The sequence below is a fragment of the Platalea leucorodia genome (assembly GCF_965183815.1).
Source record: "Platalea leucorodia genome assembly, chromosome: 2".
NCBI classification, from domain to species: Eukaryota; Metazoa; Chordata; class Aves; order Pelecaniformes; family Threskiornithidae; genus Platalea; species Platalea leucorodia.
Window position 1 is genome coordinate 83,087,618 of NC_138824.1, and position 18,025 is coordinate 83,105,642.

Genomic DNA, 18,025 nt, shown 5'->3' on the forward strand with positions numbered 1-18,025 from the left:
AATCCTGTTGAAAATTTGATTTCTGTTTGTAGATGTTGCAGGAAACCAAAAAGAAATAAACCAGAATCAACAAAATATTATTAAAAATATATATATAACATTTCCCTGGAAGGATAATCAGTATTTTAAAAAAGTTGTTACAAACTTGAATGTTATTAAAAAAAAAAAAAGTAACTTTGAAAAGTAAAATATTACCTTAATTCCACCCATTTATCCATAATCTGTGTGGCACCATTTTAGCTGACCTCCGCTTTTAATGTAGAGTTTGAAAAATTCAGATTGTAATACAATGCATATTGTACACTATATATCAAAGGCTAAAAATTGTAGTAAAAGAAAATAGACTTTGTATATGGCGTTTATTTCACATTGCCTTTCTGTGTTTCATGAAAATATGTTTGATGAAATATAAAATGTCAGATGTTAGAGTAACTACATCTCTACACAAACAAGATGATATCAACAGAAGTTGTGTTTTAAATACTGCCCTTCAAGGGTTTGGAAACAGTATTTTCGTATTGCACAGTTTTAATATTAATACAGTGTACAACACTATGTAATAGTCAATCATAAAATCCTAAGATTTTTAGTCTTCAGTGATGCTTGAAAAAGAAATTAACCCAGTGCATTAGGCAGGGGAGGTTTAGAGGTGGTTGACATAGGTTGACGGCTGGACTCGATGATCTTAAGGGTCTTTTCCAACCTTGACGATTCTATGATTCTACAAAATGAGATAAAAGCCTCCTCTCACACATTCGTGTGTGGTGCCACCTATTGTCCCAGGTACACATTACTTAGGACTGCTAACAGAGGCAAGGAGCCACTTCCCTTTTTTTTTTTTCCTCTCCATGAAAAGCATACCTGTTGGTTATTTGCATTTAAGGGATACCTTCCCAAGATTTCACTTGCAGAACCTGCCTAACAGTGTCTCTGATGTGCTCTAGGTGAAATCACGCACACTAAACACTGTCCCTCCCAGAGATGGACTGAAATGCCATTTTGGTCATAACTAGCGGGGAGGGGAAGAGAAAAAAAAGGGGGAGGTTGGAGAGGAGAGCGAGCAAGAGCGCACAATGGTGCTTGTTAAGCCCTTCACAGATTTCTCTCTCGCTCTCATGCACACACACACACGTGTGTTACTTCACGCTTTGGCATAGTCTGCTGGAGGAGTTTTCAGGCCTGAGCTGTTTCTGAAGGCTATGTTATCTCTAAATAATATAATGTCTTCACCTATGTACTTTAAGAAAACACCATAAGCTTTACATCACTTTGACACATGTCAGTGAACAGGAGAAATTTAGCACCTCTGAAAATATCAAAAATTCATTATGGAGGTTTTTTTTAGCAACAGGATGATCCAATTTTGACTAGGGAAGAACTTCAAAATAATGCTATGCAGGCAAAACACTGTCACTGGGACACAACTGCTAGAACTAAGTCTCGGACATTTCCATGGTAATGGACTTCATGACTAATTTCAAGTGCTGTTTTCATCTTAGGAGAGAAAAGTTATGTTTTGTTGGGTTTTTAATTAAATATTTTTAAATAGGTCTCAAAGTAAGAATCACAGTAAATATGAGGAAATAGCAGGTACTACTGCCAGCTAATAATTTTTGTGTTTTGCTTTCCGAAATACCACTGAAGTTTACAGTCACTTTCTGTAATATTCAAGTTGTTGAGAAAAATCTTGTATTTTTGTCTCAAAGGCTTTTGACCCATGTAAAAACCCATGTTCTCCTCCCAGCTTTAAGTGCAAAAGAGATGTCCATAAATTTGCATGAATCCAAAACATAATCCTGAATTGAGGTAGCATGTTTAGCCAAGTTTCTTTCCAAGAAGTTCAGAAAGAAACTGCAGAATCTTAAGAGTAATGTCTCTATCAGCAAGCATTAAAACCTTTAGTGATTGATGCGTTCTTTCCTCTCCATTTGAGCATTTTAGGAGCTTGGAAGTTCTTCTTTAACTCTTCGTTTTTTCCCCAAAAAATACTGCTTAGTCCATGCACCTTTAGGTCCTGTGGCATCTATTGCAACATCAATAATGGAATCTGGAGTCATCCACCTCAGAAACGCCAAGAAAAGGAAGTTCAGAACAGCAAAAAGAGCAAAAATACACCCCGTCACTGGACCACAGTGAGACATTAGTCTGTTAAGGCGCTCATCCATTGGTAAAACCACTTCATCTGCAACCCTGTCATACACCTAAATGGAAAAGAGACAGAAAGTAAGATCTTAAAACGATGTTGCTTCTACCTCAAAAATCAGGCAGTACTTCGTCATCGGTGTGCAAAATAAATTATCTATTCCTAACTAGTAGATGGGACAAATATTACTGCAAAAAAGCTTTGCAGATTTTAAATGTTGATTTATGAGTACTGTTCTAGAAATTGCATTAATTTAAGGAGAAAAAGGAAAATAAATGTTCTTTTTTCTTTTTTTTTTTTTTTTACAGACCTCAAGAGCATTTCATTAAATAGGAAGGCTGCATAATTTGTCTCTCATGTAGTGTTATACAGAGAGGGCTGGGGTTTTTTAATTAATTAGTGGGTTCTGATCTGATATTCACACCAGTCATAGGAAGAGTCTGAACATGCAATTACTAGATTTTCAACACAAAGATGGATGAACTCATAGAGGAGTTGGCAATCTTCCAAATCTCTGTATTTGAACAATCAAGCAAATCATAATAGGATACTGATTTTTATTTAAAGAAACACCAGTAATTCTTAGTAAAATCCTTAAAATTCAATGAATGGGAAAAGCAAATACATGCTACTAGTGACTTAATATACCTATTGACCACAACCACTAAAAGAAAAATAAAAATTATAGTCCTGTGTTTCATAGAACAGAAACATAAATACTCAATACACACAGCTTTAAAAAGGCTTAGAGGATACAGAGCTTTTTCCTTGAGAACATTACAGGCTTCATCCTACGGGTAACTTAATGAGCTAACAAACAACTGTCTTTTGTACAATGTAAGTTCCATGCGTACTTCTTCCAATTATACGAACGTTCTCCTTCACAGAGGGGTTTTTTGTTTCTTTGGTTTTTTAAGAAAGGGCTATAAAAGAAACTGAAATATAAGCTAACTTCTATAAAAACTTTGCAATTGAAATGTTGCTTGCAGTTACGAAACCATAAAGCGAATTGTACTGACAGTAGCTGAAAACAATAAACTGATTGTACATGGCACTTCAAGGAGACTTAGAAAAGATACATATCTGAGTACACTACAATGTAATTAAGAGGCATGTGATTCAGCTACTCCCTTGCCTAAAACACAGGGGCCAAAGTCAGAAGCAACAGATCTCCTCAGGCATTTATAACATTATTGCAGTTAACTTTCTTCATTCGAGGCAGGGCTTTTATGCTGAAGCACAGTTCTAATTCTGAAATACGATTTCTGAAGTGTGATCATTTATTTCCATTACATCCATAGCTTATATAAATTCAGCTATGTTCAGCCTACTGGCATTAAACTACCTCTCATAATTTTAAACCATTTGTTAGCGCATGGCACACAAAACTTTCTCATGAACTCTATCCTTTCCTTTTCCTACATCTTATACAGCATGTTTTCAAGTTATGGCAGAGAAGTTACTTAATGTGAAGATTGGAAAAAAAATATATGAGTAGAAATGTAACTAAGGATCTAAACTGCTCTTCAGAATATTTATCAGCAGTTATGGAATAGAAAAAAATGCAAACAGAAATAAACCCCACCTATCTAGGGATGTATTTGGGGGGAAAAAAGGAAGTATTTTCTGAACCTTTTTAAACCACATGTGTTTGACAGGAAACACTGAAAAATGACACTGAAAGATTACAGACAATGTACCTAGTTATGTTTCAAAGCAGTAGCTGTTTCAGAAATGTACTTTATGAGAATTTAAAAGAAGTGGTCATACATACTTTCTCAGTTCTTTCGGCTACATTCCTCCATGTATAAAATGTCTTTACTTTATTATGAACAGTTTCTGGAGATGGTAGTGTTCCTGATCTGAGCTTGGCAATAGCTTTTTCTAATCCATCACACAATGATTGCACAGAGGGTTCACATAAAATAATGAGATTTTCTGGAAGCACCTCAGGAATCCCGCCAACTCTTGTACTCACCACCTTTGAAAGAAACAAAAGAAATAGCACATATGCTGCATAACAATAAAATAGAGTGATGACACTGCTATTACACTGGTTAGATGCAGTACTTAAGATGAATCGGGGAAAAAAAAAAAATACAATGAGTGGTTGCCATGAAGGCAAAGATGATATCATGCTTTGGGAATTTTACCTGTATGCGACCTGAAGGTCTAGGCCCTAGAAAAGACCTAGCACAGCAGATTACCTTAAACGATGCTCAGAATGATTCTTTGGCAGCATGATAAGGCAGAAGACTTGGTCTAATGAGTGTTTTATGAGACATCTTTCCTAAAGGTGTTTGTCACAGTACACAACTAAATCTGTGGAACCAGATTTTGGACTTCCTCTCTCTAGTCCCTCATAAAAACTGTTACCTTTACCTGGAGAGGACAATTTTACCACATCTGCCTTTAATTTATGCTTTCTAGGCTACTGAACATTTACAAGAATTTTTTTAGAAGTTCAGTAATTTTAATCTGAATTATTATTTTTAAAGGGAAATCAGAAACCACTAGGACTTACATTATGCAATCACCTCTAAACAGCAGGCAACAATAAGAAAACTGCAGAACTTCCTCACCTCTAGAGAGGAAAACAGATGACAAAGGAATAACTACCATAACTAGGTAGTAACTACTGTCAAAAGATATTGGAGTGGAAAAAAAAGTCCCTCACATTTTCTATACTTCTTGTATATTAGATACTCTTATCAGTCTGTATTTTTAAAAAATTTTCTTTATATTTTAATGTGAGAATCTAAGTTCTTTATGGCTGTTGATTTAACTTTTTTTTCGAGTTGTCAATCTGAGTTGTACATTAGCCAGAAAGGGCTCTTACTGTTTTTTCTCTCTCCAACTCTTATCTTGAATCCCGACATGGTAAGGCAAATACATCCTCAGTTAATATAAGAAAACGACATACAAAATAGCATTTTGGAGAGGCAGTCTGGTTAGTTTAGAGAACTGAGTTAGCAGATCTACATATTATTCCCAATTCTGCACAAGTTTCTTCTGGGAGCTTAAGCAGATTCAGTTAACCCTTCTGTCTCATCTTCCAGGTGATCTGTAAATGGGGATAATATTTCTCACCTTTGTAAAGACAGAGCCTCAGATTAAATCAAATGCTACAAGCACATATTATTTAATCATAAACTTTGTTTAAATTGGATACATGCATTATAGATAGTTGAGATTTTTTTTTTTTTTTTTTATTACCTGTAAACCACAGCTTGCTGCTTCCACAATTGCCATGCAAAAGGCCTCAGTGAGGGAAGTGTTGAGAAAAATGTGCCCCTGGACTAGAACATCTCTAACATCCTGGTGTTCCAAGGCTCCTAGGAGACGTACCCTGCATATAAAAAAAACCAAAAAAAACCAGACATACACTAGATTTGGACTGTAATAATGCTGTATAATGTTACACATATTCTGAAAAATGTACCAATGGTTCACACTTAGATAGCGAGAGAAGGAACACAGACATGTTTGCTCCGTTTTCTCTAAATTTTTCCAGCAATGAAGAAACAGAAGACTCAGCTTCTTATTTTCACACTAAAAGAAACTTCTGAAAATAAAGCTGGAGGGAGAAGTTGCTCTCTTTGTTTTGATGGCAACTGCCTTCAAAACATTACTACTGAGCTTTCTAGTTCTGTAAGAGAACATGGTTTCATGCAGTTAATAATTAAGATTTGTCATCCTTTCTTTCTTTAGATGTATTATCTGAATTTTCAGCGTGAGTTCTGATCAATCTCAAAGTCTGAGGGCTGGGGGGAAAGTATTTAGGATACAATGATCAGGACCTATTATTTTGAAGACATACTGGGAAACAGAAAAAGGCGAAATAAGAATGATACTAAGAAACAACTTTATTGTCCATCCAGAAGAATCACTGACTGAAGTACAGAACGGGCAACAGAAAACAGAGAAAAGGAAATGGAAAATTAAGAACCTTGTCCTTGCCACATAAAACTGTCTTTGAACAAGAAGAAAACCCCAAAGAAATACACAAATACATATGCATCACAGAAACATTTTGGTAACACAGTAGCAGCAAAGGAACCTGTTTGTAGTACCACAAAAACACATATTAGATAAGCACTACCCTGAAAAGTTTCATGCTGAAATAATAAAATAAATTACTAGCAGTCATCCTCACAAGCAGTAGTGACACAAACTAGCTGTCTAACACCGTATGCCATATAGTAATATGTGATCCAAGCATCACAGTTTCAGAGAGGAATATGATAAATTTATGGCTAAAGTCAGCTTTTCTCTGACTCGAGTGAAGGTTCATACAGGGTCTGTTTCTATGAATTAACTTGCAGGATCATAGTCCAACTCCGTAAGTGTTCAGTTAGTGTCTGGTCTACCTGCCTTGCCTTCAACAGTCCTCATTTTCTCCAGCCTCAAGTTTTTGGGGTTTGGGTTTTTTTAGCGGGAGGGGGCCAGGCAGAAAGGGCGTTGATGTTGTTTTCCCCATCCCTAAAGTACATTGAAGGGTCATAGACATACACAGAACAAACCTGTCATGGAGCTGGTATCTTTCCCGGACTTCTTCCAGTACGATTCGTTTTGGTCCTTCTCCTCCAACTAAGAAATGTAACTCTGGATACTTCTGACAGAGCTCAGGAATTATACCACTAAGCAAATCTATACCTAAGAGTACAAAATTTAGGGCAAGTCGTTATTGTATTTGATTTTAGAACTTACCCAAAAAAAACCACTTAAGTTGTTGTAGCTTGATTAAATAAAAACCAGTTAAAACATTTCTAACAGAATATATGGATTAGGGCCTAAATCACATCCCCAATATAAGCCAGACCTTCCATTTTACAAATTTCAAGTTTCAATATCTTCAGTATTACAGAAGAAATACACCTCTGAACCCAACAGGCGTAACTGAAACATACATTTCTTCTTCTTCAATGCACAGACATAAAAGCTCAGAACTGTCACCTTACGACTCCCATTTAAGGTCCAATCCATACCACAGATACAGCATAAGTGGCACCTAACCAAGACCTTTCTTACCATACCCTAAAGAAAAAAAAAATAACCAAAATGAACTTACATTTTAGCCCCCATTACCTTTTCTGTAAACAAGTCTGCTGACAACAACAATTGTTATTGTACTGTCATCCCTCCGTGATGGGTCTGGAGTGAAGTCGGTGGGGTCGACAGCATTGGGGATGACAGAGACTATCTGAGGGTCCAAAGCTGCTCGCAGCACCGTGTTTTCCTTACTTGTGTAGGAGACACAAATGATATGGTTCGTATCGCACAGGGACACCGTCAGAAGTTTGTTGGTAAGCACCGAGCTGACATCCGCAAACCCAAAGAGGGAGTGGTCCGTGAAGACCGTCCGCAGCCCCATGGTCTTGGCGTGGAAGAGGGCGTCGTGGGCCATGGCGGAGAAGGAGCTGTGGGCGTGGACGACGGTGACCCTCTCCCGCACAAATATGTACCTGAGCAGGGGCAGGCTGTGGAAGAGCGTCGTCGCTGTGGACTGGTTGTACATGACCTTCAGGGGCAAGTAGTAGACTTTCAGCCCGTTGGTGAGGTAGCGGACGCCCTTCCGATGGCCGTAGGCATGGGTGACCACCAGGACTTTGTGGCCCCGCTCGATGAGGCACTGCGACAACTGGTAGACGTGGCTCTCCACGCCCCCCATGTTGGGGTAGAAGAAGTCCGACACCATACAGACGTTGTGCCTTCCCCCCGCCGGGACCCCCGCCGCCATCCCGGGCCCGTTCCTGCCGGGGGAACCACAAGGCGCCATCACTCGCCGGCAAGCAAAGCGCACTCAGGGGGAGGTCGCCGCGGGCCCTTTAAGCGGGCGATCGCCCCCGTCGGGGCGATCGCCCGCTTAAAGGGCCCGCGGCGACCTCCTTGAGGGAGTGGGGGAGGGGTGGCGAAGGGGGGTGGGGGGGGCGGGGGCGCCTGCGTCCGCGCGCGCGCGCGCGCGCCTGCACGTACCTGCCGGCCGCCGGCGCTTCCCGGGCGCTTCCCGGCGCCCTCCCATTTCCGGGAAGGGGCGCCCGGTCACCACGGCAACCGCACGGCTATTTCCCCGCCCTCCCCTTCCCCCCCGCAGACGAGCGCTCCCGCCTCCAGCCCGGAGCCAATCGCCGGCCGGCGCCGCGTCACGCGGGAAAAGAAGCGGCCAATCGGAGCGGCCGCGGGGTGAAGGGACGTGACGGAAGCCGGGCTGAGGAGGGGCGGGGAGCGTGGCTGCGGCGGGCTTAGCCTCAGGCCTCTTCCTGGTGCCTCTGGCCGTGATGCCGGCCGCCAAGCAGCGGGCTGTCCGCTCTGCTGCAGCAGTGTTGCCCTTGCTGTCGTGGGAAGGCCGCCTCGGCCGCTTGCTGTCCAAAAAAACAGCTTGTATGTAAAAAAGCATAGTCCCAACGTGATGAAAAAAGTGAGCTGCGTGCTGTAAAGTGATAGCATTGCCTTAAAACTCCACAGGCTTTGCCCTGCCCCCGGTGGAGAAGCTCTTCTGGTGTACTCTTTGGGTCAGTCACAGCTGGAACTCCTAAAATGTCCTTAAGTCTTCCACCACAAGTGCTGGAAGCTTGGTCTCTCTAAATGAAAATAAAAATACTATGATTTTTACAGAAAGTCCAGGAGCTTGAACTTAGAGAAATGCAGCTGGGTTGTGTGGGTTGTGCTCTGACACCCCAGGCTGGCATCGCTTGGCCGTGTATTTCTGTCTTCTCAAGGAGCTTTGCAATCAGCTGTTAGCAGCTGCAGCACCAGCCGGACTGCTGGTGAACGCCAAGAAAGATGTTACCTCACCAGGCTGGGGGTGTTCATGCCTTCCCTATACGTTCCCAAGATTATGTTTGGCAGCTACTTCTCCTTGCCAAGATTTCTGATAAGAATTTTGTCAGATTTGATTCTGTCATCGCTCCTATGCAGATATGTGTGCCATGAGTGACAGTACAAGCTGACTTAGGCTGTAGTGCTGGCTGGATTCCTGGTTAGGTTGAAGCTTGGACAGATGTGGTTTGGAGGCGCTGATCCCCAGAAGGATCAAGGGGGAAATCAGGCCATTCTGGGACTGAAAGACGTGAAAGATGTTAGTGTGCTGAATAAGAAAAACACTGCTTGTTTTTTAAGTTTTTCTCGTGTTCAGAAAGGCAAGACCAGTATTGGCAAATCTGACTTCATTATCAGGTGCTCCTCCAGGGTGGCAAGAACCTGAATTTCCAGATGAGAAGCTGAGTATGAGGCCAGAAGGGAGGAGGCTTCTCACCTGCAGCGGCAGGTATCCTGCTGTGAAAGAAGAAGAGACCAGGGACCAGGAGGCCATAGGGATCCTAGTTCTCAGCAGAAGCTGGAGCCTGGGTGTAAAGCAGTTGCCTTAAATTCCATCTAGGAAAAAAAAAAAAAAAACCAAAGTAGTGCCAGGAGGAGGAGGAAAGCACTTGGAGGTTCTCAGTTGCAGCACCCGATGATGTGATCGCTGGTAAATGATGGTGGTGACCTCTCTCAGTGAAGAATCAAGCTGTCCTAGTCACTCCAATTTTAGCTGTCAGAAAAACAATGCTTATGGTTTAAACTATTTGGAAAATGATTTTATTTTTTTTTAGACTAGTTCTTCTTGTGTGCTGTCTAGAGAGGTTGTAATTCTTGGTATGCAAGCTTAAAAAAATCCAGAGAGAAATCTTAACTGGTATACAACATAGCAGCCCCTCTCTTCAGTGAAAAGAAGTGGGATTTGGCATGTTCCATAAGCGGCTGTTGACCAACCACTATGCAAATCCAGAATACTGGCACCGACCTACAAAACCTTCCACAGAACAGAGCCACTTAATCTCAGAAACGTGTTTTTATGCCACAGCAGTTGTGATTTTTTGGCCCTCTATGTTGATCTGAACTTTGGAGAGGACTTGGTGCTTTCTCAGCAGCTGGCCATCGGCTCTGAACATCTTTCCTGAAGGAGGCCAGGAAAAGTACTGTGGCCAAGTCTTCCTGCCTTTGGCCTGGCATGTTAGCTTTGGTGGTCTGACATCTGTGTTCCTCACTAAACGTGTCTAGTTGTGCTTAATGTCAGACCTGTCAGTAGTCCAACTCAGTTCCTCTATATCAGCAGCCTCCTCCCGTTGTCATGTTCAAATGACCTTGGAAAATTTGTCTACCAAGGAGCCTAGGAAAAACCTTAATGGAAAGGAAAGGAATCTTTGCCACTGCAAAGCTGGCAAAGGTGCTGCTAAGTTTTCTGTCTGCGGCTGGTTCACAAGGATGGGGTACCACACACTTTTCACCGTCTGTGTTTTTGTGTTGTTTATTCATAAAATTGTCACTGATCCTGGGCAGATCCAGAGTGTGTCCTGCCCTGGTCTGAGGTGAAGCTGTTGTGAAGGGACCAACAGCAGAAGAGAGAATCAAATTTTCTTCCTTTCTACATGCCTGAACTGGATGCATTCAATCCCTCATTTAAAGCACGTACAAAGTCAGAGTGAGACTGTGGGATATGTAAAGTAGAGAGTAAAGACATTAAACCAGTGACAGCAGAGTAATTACTGCTTCCAAGCCTGGTCCTCAAATGCTCCCTAAAGCACCCTCATAAATCGAGTTAATGGAGAGAGAAGATGAAGGAGACTTAGAGACTCCCATGGCTTTGTTCTGGTAGCATATGCCGTCTTGCCTCCAGGAGGCCACTTTGGTATTCTTGAAAAGGCAGGAAATCTTTCTGCCAGGTACTCTGCTCTGTCATCTCCCTCTCCGCGTCCTCTCATGCTGAGTTTGCTACTCTGTCCCCAGCCTGGTGGACAATGTTGCTTCTATTGCATGTCTGTCTCGAGCAAAAAGTATCAGTTTGATGAAGTGGCTTTGCTGTGTGTAATAAGCTGGTGTATTAAATTAATGCATTTGTTTACATTTAATATGCCTAAAGCATGCACGTTTATTATTTCAAAACATCAGTAATGGACAAAAACAGGCGATCAGTTGTTCACAAAGTAATTCACAAGAGAGCTGCGAAGCAGTGGTGCTCCAGAGCCTGATGCCATGGCGAGGGAGCCACAGCGTTCCTGGAGAACTCTCGTGACATGGAATAGTGACTGTGAGAGTGCACAGCTGGCTCACAGTGAAGGACATTTTCTCTCCTAGGATTCAGGAAAGCAGAAACTGTTGGAAGCCCCAAATGGAGAACATTAGTGAAAAATAGTACTGCCGGATGGAGAATTGTGGCCTACGGGTGCAAGCATAGAGCGAGATTGAGTAGTGAAACCAAGCAGGAAAAAGCCAGAGACAGCCCAACACCCTGTTTGAAAAAACACGGTGTTTTCAGTTTCTGATCCTGCTGGAATTAAATATGCTCCAAAACGAGGAGGAAAGCAATATTTGGAATCTTTGTCCTGAAGGAAAGGATGAACTGTCTTTCTGTTTGGTTTACTTTCATATGATAAGGCTGGAGAGCCTGTCACTTCTCCTAAGACTCCTGCGAAGAGGGAGTGAGGGCCCAACTGCCTACCTCAGCAGTTTTTTTTGGTACTAGGATTTAAAAACAGGATGTAACAGGTTTCTATAGTACCTTAAAAAGGTTGGTTTTGCCTGGTTTCTACTGGGTACAGCCAATCCCATATCTGGCTGCAATACCACCCAGAAAGCAGCCAAGAAAAATCATAGGTTTCTTATTCAAGCACCTGCGTTTTCTTACGGTCTTTCTCCTGTATTCGTGAAATTCCACAGAAGCTGGATGAAATGACATGTTAATGTACTTTAAAAAAAAAGGTTTCAAGTTGAAAGGTTAACAAACTGCAGTGTGTATTTAGTCACCATTAAATACAATCTGTAAAAAGGGTTTCTTTCTTTTCTTTAAGCCAGATTTATCTCTTAGATGCCAGAAAATAAGTTAGTTTTCCATTTTACAGGTATGTCTCCCTTCCAAGAAGGCTGGAATTCATCTGTGGCAGATGAATTTACTGACAGAAGTGAGAAGTTGATCGGCAGGTCTATGTGTGTTACTACATCTAACCTGTGCCCCTCACGCACGCCCCGAGGTCTCGATCACTCAGTCGCCCTCTGTGTACTACAACGCTCTCCCGTCCCACAGCCCAGCTTCCCTTCCGGCTCAGATCAGGGCGGTGAAGGTGGGGAGGAGCACAAGGGTTTGGGAGCCGTCGGGGGGTATGTAGTCCAGTCCTCTGGTCTGACACACAGGTCACGTCTCTGTCCTTACCAGTACAGGACAGCTGCTCACAGTGCATTGACAGTTGCTGCAAATAATCCTCTTTTACACCACCTAGGCATAAGCTGGTCGCCACTTCCATGCAGGGACCATGTCAGCACCTGAGCACCTGGTCTCAGAGTCCTTCCCGATCCCTAGCAGGAGCAGTCGTCGCAAACAGAGCCGGCGTGCTGTCTGTCTTCTGCCTTGTCAGCCGAGTCAGTGATCCACCTTAAGGGCTCCCAGAACGGGGCAGAAAAAATTCCTGGGCACACAACGCAAAGTGACGGCTGTGCTCTGCCTGACACTTGAAGTCAGTCGGAAGGACCTTTGTACCGGCAGACCTAAGGGATATCTGTTCTGCAGCCAGCGTACAGCCAGCGTCAACTCTCTAGCAAGCCATCTGACTAATCTGACAGAAATGCAATCGTGTGCCTGTATCTGATCTGGATCAAGTGAGATACATTAACACACAGATCTTGTATCAGTTATTATGAAGCCACAGGCTGTTGACCAGACTAGGCTTGGTTTTACTTTTTTTTTCTCAGCTTTACTAGTTTTTACTGCCTATTTAGTTGCAGATCTAAATTTCTGTTTCTGCAGCCTTGAGGCCACTTCGAAGTGCTTTAGCATTTATCCATCAGCTGCGTTAGAAGAGAAGGCCTGTCTTAGAGGTCTTCTGTTTGTACCTTTAAGACTATACTTGATGAACTCTTAAAAAATTCTGGGAATTTATGTCGTAGAGTCAATACAAACTGAAGTGCCAGAACCCTGAGATGGGTTTCAGTATTAAAATGCTAACACAATGGTTTTAACTGAAAGTCAAACAAGTGTAAGGACTTCTTGGTGGAGGAAAAAAAAAAAAGATGCAGTGACAACAGCAGATGGAGCTGTTGGAAACTTCAAATGTGTTCGTCCTGGTGGGGATGCAAAATATTCTATGTGCAAAGCTGAACAACCTGCACCTGGTCTGTGTTACTTCCTACTACTAATGCTCCTACTACACGTATGCTCCAGAACATTATCAACACTGTTCCCTGATACCCAATAGTGTAGTACCTGCCTGTTTTCTATAGTTTGAATTAAAAGAAAACTGAGTTTCTTATAAAAACTAAACATGAACTATGCAATATTTTGATAGTTTATGGCCAGTTTTAAACTGTAAAGCAAGAATAATTCATTGTAATTATACTTTAAAATCCATGAAATGAAACAAAGTTTTCTTTAAGTTGATAGTGTTATTATAACCTTGAACATCTGAAGATAAAAACAAGGTAAGGTCCGTGGAGGGAGCAGGAATTTTTATTTGACTGTTAGAACTGGCAAGACTCAGAGAGGCTTCCAGGAACGCAAAGCCTTCTTGAGGTCTGAAACGGAAGCCACAGATTTCAAGCTTTGTGCAGGTTGGAAACAAGTGCTCTGAGTTTAATTTAATTAATGTGGAGCAGAGCAAGGTGATAACATGATTGGCCCCCAGGGGACAGGTGGAGAGGGAAAGGCAATTATTAGCTATGGAATCTTTAGGAGCGAGCTGTGGGTGGTTTTAAAATGGGATGCACAGGGAAATGCCAGATCAGAGAGGCCAGGTGATTTTAAAGGAATTTTCATTATATGCTTTTGTAATTGAGCTACAGGAAAATCTTGCAGTTTATTATGGAGACAATATTGATAAGAACTGTTGCATAGTGCTTGTGAATACATTGAACTTTTCCTTGTGTTTCATCACTTGTATTGGTAATTTTATTCTGAGGAGTGAAGCTAAATAATCACTATGCAACCGTATTTGAGTGTTCAAACACAATTCTGAACAGTTAGCCCGTTCATAGGGAGCAAGAAACGCTTTCCCAAGAAGGAAGGAAGAGCAAAGGAGGCACATGAGTGTGCTTAGACAGCGGGATCAGGGGTCAGGGGAAAGTTCTGGATAAATGCTTTGCCAATGAGTCACCTAACAGAAACAGATGGGTTAGTCTGGATGTCTTGCATCACCATTTCAGCTGGACCTGTGATACTAAGCCAAACGTTAGAGATACAGTCTTCACCAATTAAAAACACCACTTAGCAAAAGTGGGGCAGAAGACTAGGTGGAATGTTTCCTATTTTGTTACCTTCTTTTCTTGTCACTTAATTTGTAATCACACTCAATAACTGGATATTTTTTGTATAGCTGCTGTTGTATTTTTAAATATATAGCATATACTAATGCAGACTAGAATTAAATCATTGATTATTCAGTCATAAACATTTTAAAGGTAGCTTTTGATGTTTAAGAAATGAAGCTAAGTCATGGATCCTGAATGCTCTCAACCTGGAGGACCTTCCACATTGAGTAGTATTGTAGAGTATGATAAAAGTGGAAACAAAGAAAGAAGGGTGTTAATGGCATAGAAGTCAAAATACAGACCAAGCCCTGACAGCATCCTTTTATGTACTCATTTCACTTTATTGGCTAAAGGAATGGTTTCCTTTTGACTTAATTTAAAACAGACTTTCTCCCGCCGCAGGTGAAAAGTTTTTATTGAAGGTTTTGTGTAACTGCTGATGTAGGAGTCTGACAGAAATAAAATGAATGGCAGTACATAATTTCTAACCCTTGACTTATTTGTTTTTTAATGTAGAGTGTAATAAATGAGAGTATAGATTCACTTGTCCTGGTAACCACCTTGTACTTCCCAGAGAGACCAATTCACTCCATGAGTCCAAAATTAGAAGCTAACAACCTCTTTGACATTTTAAAGTTGAAACGCATTTATCAGTTATTTAGAAAATACAAAGGAAACCGGCAGCTGAAGGAGCTTCCACAAACTTTTGGGTTTTCAAGGTTTCACCTTCCTTTTTTTACACTACTGTAAAGCAAAGTAACTCTTGATTTAAATAGCATAACTCCTGGTTTACAGTGGTACAAGAAAACAAAACAAAACAAAAAAACCAAACAGATTCACAACTTTTTTGGCTGGAAAACACGAAGGGACCTTAAGAGTCAGCTGGCGTTGATGCCCAAAGGATACATATAGATTTATACATTTGCAATGTATATGAGTATGACAGGATTTATATATGGTCTGTCAACCTTCCTATGAATAATGCTTGCTGTAAACAATGTCACGGTACGTGACATATGGCTTTCAAAGTAAATGGTAGCAGTGCTCTCAAGATTTGCTTGAATTTCTTCAGTATCGCTGGCATTTTGTAAGATCAGACATACCTCTGTCCTTCTAGAAGTCAAGTACATTTTTTGCAAGTAGGTAAAGATTTCCTGACTCTTTCAAATGTAGTGTGAATATTTTGCTATTATTCTCATTCGGTCTTTTTCCCTGCCCCCTCCCTGCAAAAAGCACATGCAAGTGAAAGCTAGCTACTCATAAAAACCGATGTTTTTAGAAATTCCATGTGCATTTATTTAGAGTTAACAATTATTATTTAAGTATTCTCATTCCTATTATATACATGAATATGTAGAGGCCATAATACAAATATCACCTTAAAGACCTCCCTCACTATATAAAAATTAAGACACACCATAACAGGAAGTTGTAGCATTATTGTTCTGGCTATGAAATCTGTAAATCATGTCCATATGCTTAAAAAGCAAGTCATGCTGAACACAGTAAAAAAAGGCATTTCAAACTTCAAAGAGAACATTCCTCCGCTCAATAACCTTTCCCCTGAGAAGGTGATTTAGTCATAGGTTAAGAGCTAATGACATCAGTCAAAAAACAGATCTGCTATGAATTTTACATACCTCATTTAAGTTTTCTGAATTTTTATATTAAATCTCTGTTACTAAATTCTGATGTATCAATATGAAAGATAACATAAACCATTTCTATTTTAAAGTTTGTTGAATATTTTTAAATGGATCGAAGAATACAGAATTTCTCAAATAAAATAACATTATGAGATTTTATAAATCCTCTTCAAATTCTAATTATCTGTTTGTGTTTCCATCTCCACCCAGAGCCTCCTTTTAGTCATGGTTTTCCAGGTAAAGGATTTATGGCTGTGCAACGGTGTTAGTGGCATCCAGATATTCTTGGGGCTGTGGCAATGAAGACCATCATGCAGCACTGGCATTTACAGCATTGTGCTTAAATTCTTGAGCTTTTCCCCATAGTATTTCAGTGAATATTACAAATATGCAGTCTATGCTCTAGCTTTGGTCATTCTCTAATCATACGGGAGCAGGATGGAAAAGAGGAGCACCCTGCAATGCAGAGACTGGCACAGGGCCTTACGAGAAGATGATCTGCTAGGAGGGGAATTTATTGTAAAAGAAAGAAGCTGTAAGATCCCCATGCTGCAAACACAGTAGTGCATGAGTGCAGTCCAAAAAGTAGGTGGGTCAAGGCTTCAGAAGGTGAAAGTGCCTTTCTTCTACAGGAGCCAACAGGAGGGGAAGGATGGCCAATCGTCATACTCAAGCAATTGGTTTGTAGGGCTAGGGAAAGATATTTTCATGTTCCTGCGCAGGTAAGCGTGAATCTGGTCAATTCAGAGCTCTTGGGCGTCTCTGCTTTCTTGCCGAGGACAGTGCTGTGCGTTAGGTGAAGCGAGAGGGGATGGATCCACTGAGTTGCAGGGGAAGGCTACAGGACTGCAGCGCTGTCCTGGTGTGTGTGGTGTCCTTGCGTGCGGGACACCGGCAAGAGGTGTCCCTTCCCCTGCCAGCCCTGGCACAGCGTGGGTGCTCACCTCCACCTCATTTTGTGACCTGCTGCAAAATGGAAGTCCCTCACAGGTAAAAGAACCTGTAGGGGATTAAATGTGAAAATAACACTGAATTTTATGTTGGCTGTCAAGTGTGTTTTTGATGATCATGCATTCTCTGTTGTTTGAGCGTGTTTCTATCAAAAAAAATGTTTACCTAAGCATTTCACAAAGTGATCTGCAAGAGGAAATCACAAAATTTTGAGGTTAAGGGTTAAATTCACCCAGAGACTTAGGCTGAACAAAGCGTGTGGACATGGCAACATCTCACTCCTTCCCATTGGGATCCGTCAGTCCTGAGTTAGACCTCCAGGCACAGGTCTGTTTTTCAGTGGTCTAGGAAGGTGTGAAAACCTCAGAGCGGGTTTCACAGCGGTGGTCAGCGATGGCACCTTTCTAGCCTGGGTATCCTAATGACTATTGCACTCTCCTGGGGGTTAGGCAGCTCATGTTCAAATCCCTCTCTGCCTCAGTGAGAAAAGCTTTTGAACATGGTTTTCAGCCCCTCAGTGACTGCTTTATCTAAGAGCCTTCTGGAGTTGAAGCAGACTTATTTGTCTCTCAGGTTGGAGCAGTTCTGTTTTGTAAAAAGAAGTTAATATATTCGTGGGTCAGGACAGAAAGCTGAGGAAGCCTCTACAGATCAACACTGACAAGACTCAGGCATAATTAATACAGGGTTCCAGCTGCTAAACTTCAATTTAAGAAAAGCTAGGAAATGCAAAATCTTAAACTCTTTCCACAGAATTTAGCTGTACAAATGCTGTTGTACAGTGTCACACAAAGGTGTATTTTTACTCCGTACGCCTCTGGTGCCACCAGTTAAGTGTCTGGTTTGCCTCTACAGCTCCCTGGCTTTCTGAGGAATGTGCTAATGGTGTAGCCTATCAGCAATCCAACCAGGAGGTCGGGGTGCCCCCGACTGAGCTAGGTGAGAAGTGATGGGGCAGTTCATTCCTTTTACGGCCCCTTGTATAGCTCAGGGACTTCGCCCACCATCTACG

At 41.5% G+C, this 18,025-nt stretch overlaps 1 protein-coding gene across 1 annotated transcript; it reads right to left on the bottom strand.

Moving 5' to 3' along the window:
• Positions 1–1,937: 1,937 nt before the first annotated feature.
• Positions 1,938–7,922, bottom strand: PIGA (phosphatidylinositol glycan anchor biosynthesis class A; the record flags this gene model as incomplete). The annotated part of the gene is made up of 5 exons (XM_082303970.1): positions 1,938–2,201; positions 3,918–4,124; positions 5,360–5,492; positions 6,667–6,799; positions 7,232–7,922. 5 exons carry the CDS (start codon positions 7,920–7,922, stop codon positions 1,938–1,940), a joined length of 1,428 nt encoding a protein of 475 aa, XP_082160096.1.
• Between the last annotated feature and the right edge of the window lie 10,103 nt (positions 7,923–18,025).